Source organism: Primulina tabacum, chromosome 15 (genome assembly GCF_025594145.1).
Source record: "Primulina tabacum isolate GXHZ01 chromosome 15, ASM2559414v2, whole genome shotgun sequence".
NCBI lineage: Eukaryota > Viridiplantae > Streptophyta > Magnoliopsida > Lamiales > Gesneriaceae > Primulina > Primulina tabacum.
Window position 1 is genome coordinate 19,041,021 of NC_134564.1, and position 7,195 is coordinate 19,048,215.

At 46.0% G+C, this 7,195-nt stretch overlaps 1 protein-coding gene across 1 annotated transcript; it reads right to left on the reverse strand.

Moving 5' to 3' along the window:
- Positions 1–1,930: 1,930 nt before the first annotated feature.
- LOC142525939 (uncharacterized) lies at positions 1,931–6,182 on the reverse strand. Its single transcript, XM_075630221.1, has 3 exons — positions 4,284–6,182; positions 3,782–3,996; positions 1,931–3,647 (listed from the first exon to the last, which is right to left on the reverse strand). Exons 1-3 carry the CDS (start codon positions 6,180–6,182, stop codon positions 1,931–1,933), a joined length of 3,831 nt encoding a protein of 1,276 aa, XP_075486336.1.
- Between the last annotated feature and the right edge of the window lie 1,013 nt (positions 6,183–7,195).

The window sequence follows — 7,195 nt, forward strand, 5'->3', positions numbered from 1 at the left end:
GCTAAACTCCGAGAGGAGGTGGGCCGTTTGAGCGAGCTTCACGAGCATGTGTTGGCTCGGCAGAGGGCTGTCTGGGAGCAGCAAATGGATTTGATACGGGCGGAGCTGACAGCGGCCCGAGCAGAGACACAAGCGTTAAGGGAGGAGGCCGAGTCCTCCCGTGCTCGAGCTGATGGTCTCCAGGCTGCCGTGTCCCTTCTTAAGACTGCTCAGGAGGAGCAGATGACCAACTTTTTAAAATCTCCTGAGTTCAAGCTGATGTTGGCTAAGAAAGCCTTCCCGTACTTTGAACAGGGCTTCAACAAGTGCCTGGAACAATTCGAGGAAGCGGGTTTGGTCCCAGCTGACCAAGAAGATTTTTCAGATTTAGAGAAAGCAGCAACCTCTTTCCCAGAAGAGGAGGAGGAGCAGAACAAGGAGCAGGATCCCAAATAAGACTAGTTTTTTTTTTTTTTTTTTTACTCCCGGGTTCTGGGCACTCTATAAATATCTTCTTTGCTAATGAGATCTCTTCATCGTATTTGATAACAGCTTCCCTGACATTCCTAGATTTGAAAGTACAACCGGGGTACGGGTCCACCGGGCCAGGGTACGGGTCCCTGGACTTGGAAGTATAACCGGGGTACGGGTCCACCGGGCCAGGGTACGGGTCCACCGGGCCAGGGTACGGGTCCCTGGACTTGAAAGTATAACCGGGGTACGGGTCCACCGGGCCAGGGTACGGGTCCCTGGGCTTGAAAGTATAACCGGGGTACGGGTCCACCGGGCCAGGGTACGGGTCCCTGGGCTTGAAAGTATAACCGGGGTACGGGTCCACCGAGCCAGTGTACGGGTCCCTGGGCTTGAAAGTATAACCGGGGTACGGGTCCACCGGGCCAGGGTACGGGTCCCTGGACTTGAAAGTATTCGCACGCTTTCTCGAACAATCTTTTTATTTGATGTAGAAATTAGTATATACAAGCGTTTTTTACACATAATATCTCTTTAAATGAAAAGCATTCCATGGCCTTTTGAGAGTTTGTCCCAGAGAATCTTCAAGATAATAAGCTGCACCAGAACTGATTCTTTGAATTATTTTGAAGGGTCCTTCCCATTTTGCTTCCAATTTCCCTACGTCGCCCACCGGTTTTACCTTTTTCATGACCAAGTCCCCTATCTGAAAGTTTCGCGCCCGAACATTCTTATTATAGGATTTCATTACCTGGCTACGATAAGCTTCCATTCGAATGTTAGCTCTGTCTAGCCTTTCTTCAACCAGATCAAGTTCAATGGCCCGGGACTGATCATTGTGATTTGGGTAGGACTCTATCCGAATAGAAGATTGCCCGATCTCCACTGGCAGGACTGCTTCTGACCCATAGACAAGGCTATAGGGTGTTTCCCGAGTAGATGATCGAGGATTAGTTCGGTAAGCCCATAAGACACTTGGCAATTCTTCCACCCAATCTTTTCCTTTTCCGTGGAGCTGGGCTTTCAGTGCTTTCACGAGGATCCTGTTAGTTACTTCCGTCTTGCCATTAGCCTGAGGGTAGGCTACTGAGGTGAAGGATTGAATAATCTTCATTTCATGACACCAGGAGGTGATCTTTTTTCCCTGAAATTATCTTCCATTGTCGGAAATTAGCTTCCTAGGGATGCCGTATCTGCAAACAATGCTTTTCCAAAGAAATTTCATAACTTCGTCTTCAGTAATCCTGGCTAATGGCTCAGCTTCCACCCACTTGGAGAAATAATCAATAGCCACTAGAAGAAATCTTTTTTGTGCCCGGGCCATTGGGAAGGGGCCCACTATATCTAGACCCCATTGATCAAAAGGGCATGAGGCGGAGATTGGTTGCATACTTGCAGTTGGGCGATGGTGAAGATTGGAATGGTGTTGGCAACCTTGACATTTTCGGACTAGTCTGGCGGCATCTTGATCCATCCGGGGCTACCAAAATCCTGCTAATAGGGCTTTCCGAGACAGGGCCATCCCTCCCAAGTGTTCTCCACAGCATCCTTCATGAATTTCCCGGAAGATGTACTCTACTTCACTTTCTGAGATACATTTCAATAGAGGACCCAGGTATGATCGCCTGTAAAGAGTGTTGTTCAATAGAGTGAACCTGGGTGCTTGCTTCTTTACCTTTAAAGCCTGAACTCGGTCAATCGGAAGCTTGGCATAGACTATGTATTCAATTAGGGGAGTCATCCATGAATTTATTTGGGTAGGTGATGTCTCATCAACAGATAGTACCAATCGGGTAAAACACATGATTTCCCGGGTATTTACTTCGGACATAGAAGCAGCTAACTTGGCCAGACTATCAGCTTCCTCATTCTCTCCCCGGGGTATTTGTTCGATGCTCCAGTCGGTAAAAGTGGCAGCTCGGGCTATTATGAGTTTCAAGTATTTGAGCATTTTTTCATCTTTGGCCTCGTAAGCACCCTTAATTTGTTGTGCCACCAACTGTGAATCAGAGTAAATAATTACTCGGGAGGCTCCCACTTCTTGGGCGGCTTGTAATCCTGACAAAACAGCTTCATATTCAGCTTCGTTATTTGTAACCCGGGAATCGATTCTCAAGGCCAATTTTATCTTTTCCCCGAACGGGGCTACTATGACCACTCCAACTCCGCATCCGGATAGATTTGAAGTGCCATCAACGAAGACTCTCCATACCTTCTCCTCTGTCGGTTGGATCATTTCTGTCAAGAAGTCTGTCAGAGCCTGAGCTTTGATAGCGGTCCGGGGTTGATACTCGATGTCGTATTCCCCCAGCTCTATTGTCCATTTCACCATTCTTACTGAGACTTCTGAATGTGTCATTATTCTTCCGAGTGGGGAATTGGTGAGGACCACTATTGGATGAGACAAAAAGTATGGCCTTAATTTTCGGATAGTCATTACCAAGGCTAGAGCTATTTTTTCCATTTCACTATATTTCAACTCTGCTCCTCGGAGGGCGTGACTAACATAATACACGGGCCTCTGATCTGTCCCTTCTTTCTTGATGAGAACAGAACTGACAGCATGTTCAGTAGCAGACAAATAAATCCACAACTTTTCCCCCGGCTCCGGCTTTACCAAAACAGGTAACTCGGACAAGTGTTTTTTCAAGTCTTGGAAAGCTTGCTCGCACCCTTTATTCCAACCAAACTTCTGGGCCTTTCTGAGGACTTGGAAAAAAGGATAACTCCGGTGAGCAGATCGAGAGATGAATCGGGACAAAGCAGCAATCCTCCCGGTCAATTTCTGTACATCCCGAGTAGATTGAGGGGAGGGCATGTCAATCACAGCTTTTATCTTTTCCGGGTTGACTTCAATTCCTCTGTCTGTAACCATGAAACCCATAAACTTTCCACTCTTGACCCCGAACACACATTTGGCCGGGTTGAGCTTAATCTCATACTTTTCCAACGTGGCAAAAGTCTCTGTCAAATCATCAATAAAACAAGACATTTCTCGAGTCTTAATCAAGATATCATCCACATATACCTCAATATTCCTGCCTATCTGCTTTTGGAAGACTTGATTCATGAGGCTTTGGTATGTGGCCCCGGCATTTTTTAATCCAAACGGCATGACCACATAGCAAAAGGTACCCCCAGAAGTGATGAAGCTGGCCTTTCTTGATCTTCTCGGGCCAAGGGAATTTGGTGATAACCTTGATATGCATCCATGAAACTTAGTAACTCAAAGCCGGAAGTTGAATCTACCAACTGATCGATTCGAGGAAGCGGATAACAATCCTTCGGGCAAGCTTTGTTCAGATCCCGGAAATCTACACTCATCCTTCACTTCCCTGTGGCTTTAGGAACAAGGACCACATTAGAGAGCCATGTGGGAAATTGGACTTCCCTGATTTGGCCGGCTCCCAACATTTCCTTCACCTGGCCTTCTATGATTTTGTCTTTTTCGGGCCCGAAGTGCCTCTTCTTCTGTTTTATAGGTCGAGATCCGGGGATGATGTTTAATTTGTGCTCGGCTACTTTGGGTGATATTCCCACAAGTTCCTGTTGGGACCATGCAAAAATGGAGATATTAGTTCTTAAACAGGCTAGGAGTTTTACCCGGATAGAGTCTTCCAGGTCTCGGGCCACTCGGATACTTTTTCCTGGTTTTATTTCGACCAACTCTTGCTCGTCCTCTGCCACAAAATTTACTTCATTTCCCTCTACCTCCTTTGCTCCCTTAGCCATTTTCTTTCCCTGTCCTCCCTTCTCGCCCTCTTCTGGTCTACTCGGATTGTTTCACCATAGCATTTTCGGGATGAGGGTTGGTCTCCTTTAACCTCTCCCACCTGCCCTCGTATCGGGAACTTGATCTTTTGGTGATAAGTGGAGGCTACAGCTCTCATCTCGTTCATAGCTGGCCTTCCAAGGATTACATTATACGAAGATGGGGCATCTACTATGGTGAAAACTATCATGACTGTCTTCCTCAAATCTCCACTTCCGAGTGTTAGGGGTAAAGTGATTTCCCCTTCAGGGTATACAGCATGACCGGCAAAGCCGAACAGAGCCGTCGCAACTACTTCCAGCGGATACTCATGTAAATCCATCTGGACCAGGGCTTCCTTGAAAATAACATTAACAGAACTCACATTATCCACAAAAACTCTCAACACGTCATAATTAGCGACCCGGGCCTGAATAACCAGAGCATCATTATGAGGTAGACTGACTCCTCTGAGGTCTTCCGGGCCAAAACTAATAACCGGCTCACTTCGATTTCTCCCATCAACTTCTAAACACACTCTTCTATCCCTTGCTTTCCTGGCTCGGTTGGAATCACCATCAGTAGATCCTCCCGAAATCATTTTGATCACTCCCCGGATAGGGGGAAGGTCTTCTCTTTCCACTTGTCTGCTTTTTTCTTCCCGATAGTTCCCTTCTGTTCTCCTGCTTCCACTGGGGATAGCCGATCTCCTAGGAATATTCGGTCCAGGTCGTTGCGATATCCAGGGCGGCGACCTGGGCTCTTCCCGAGTAGGGCGAGATTCCGGCTCAGTATGCTTCTTAAATCCCTTCCTTAGGGATCGACATTCATTCGTATTGTGGGAGCATTCTTTATGTAGGGTGCAATATCTGACCTTCTCTGATCGGACCGGTCGGGGTGTGATATTAGGGAGTGGGGGCACATCCAAACTGCATTCTTGAACTTCCATACCCCGGGCATTTCTCAAGGGAACATGAGAAAGATGCCCGGTACCATTCCTCTTGTTATTTCTTTCATCAGGTCTGACAGCCCGGTCTCCTCTTGCTCTCTTCAATGCTTCTCTCTTCTGGTGCTGGGCTTCTTCCATATTGATGTACTTTTCTGCCCGGGATAAAAGATCTTCGAAATCTCCGGGTAATTTTTTGGTGAAGGAGCGGAAGAAATCCCCTTCTAGCAATCCTTGCGTGAAAGCAGTAGTTTTCGTCTCGGGAGCGCAAGCAGGCACGTCTAAGGCTACTCGGTTGAGTCTTTTGATATAAGCTCTTAGAGTTTCCTCCGGGCGCTGCTTTACCTCGAATAGGCTAAAGGCGGTTCTTTTATATTTCTTACTACTGCTGAACTGATGTAAGAACACCTTCTGAAAATCTTCGAAAGAAAGAATACTCTGAGGAGCTAAACCCTCAAACCACCGTTGAGCCGAGTCAATCAGAGTAGTTAGAAATACTTTGCATTTAATTTGGTCCCCATAACAATGCAACATAGCCATGTTTTCAAAACGAGCGAGATGTTCTTCGGGGTCAGAACTCCCATCGTAGTCCTTGATTTTAGCCGACTTGAAATGCCCGGGTAATGGTTCCCGAACAATGATGTCAGAAAATGGGCAACCTTTTGCAACCCGAGTGTTGCCTTTAGAACCAACATGCCCTTCTAACACTTTCACTTTTTTCCTCAATTCTTCCAATTCTTCCGCAACAGTGGGAGACTTAGAACCCGCGCTCGATTCCCCCTCCTCTTCCCTTCTTTCTTCCCTTCGCGGCTGTTCATGTTGTTGCTCGGGATGACTGGCATGGTGAGAAGTGGCCTTCTTTGCCGTGGCCATCTTAACAGCATCAGTTATAATCTTCTGTAACTCCTCGGGGGTTAAATGAATGGTAGGCTGAGGAACATTAGGGGGAGGACCATCAGCACCAGAGATACGAGTGTTGTTTTCTCCTTGAACATGAGTGTTGTTTTGATTTGTTGTTCTTCTGGTAGGATCCATATCAATGTCTTAGAACTCGGAATTTCCCACAGACGGCGCCAATGGTATAACCCGGGTGAAACGGTCGAGTCAAGTCAGGAACTCTGCCGGGTAAACTATCAGGATTTTAAAGAAAATAAGAGTTAGACGCCAAGCTTGGATTATAACTTCTCGAGCTCCTTGGAGGATCTGTGAATAAGAAAATAACCACGTGAATGGGCGCCGGAGGGGGGTCCGGCGTGGCCACTCCGATGCTTTAGTCAGCCGGGTACTCAAGCAATAAAACCAACGTAGCCAAATGATGGCTGTGATGATTGGCGTATAGAAAATGAGAGTATTAAATATGAATTAATGTCTAAAAGATAGTAAATGCAAGTAAAGGACCTGATATTTATAGTAGAAGATACAATGATAACCTCGTTGTTCGTGAGAGCATTAATTATAATAGGGTGGCTGATTATACCCTATTGTTCTGACATGTCAAATCGCACACTTGTCACATCCAGACCACTTGATTTATTGACCACTTGTAATAATGTCAAAGATAATTGATCGGCGGCATTAAATACTTCACTCATATCGAAGTGATCAGGGTGAGGTATTCCTTGGGATTCCTTATAAGAACATAAATGTATAACTTCTCAGAGAGGTTCTGCTTCGGGTGATCTCGTGGCCTGGCTTCTGATTGACCGGCCCTTTCGTGGGTCCTTCCAGCCACTTTCTCGTTATCCTGGGTAATTTCATGGCTCTGGTGCCGATCCGTCCGATTACTTTATTGGTATGGTCATAACCTTTTACTCTCCTGACCCGGGCATTTAACCATGGATATTATCCATGACCCGGGATACCTCGGGGCATCATCAATTGGTAATGATATAACTTCAAGTTTTAATCATGTAATAGCTTAAATGTCATGTTTTGATTGTATAAAATGAACTGGAGAAATTATAGCAATCAAATAATCTTGCTCTCAATAATTTTTGTCATTGCAATCCATGAGAATCGAACACGTAACATTGATACCAAAACCAATT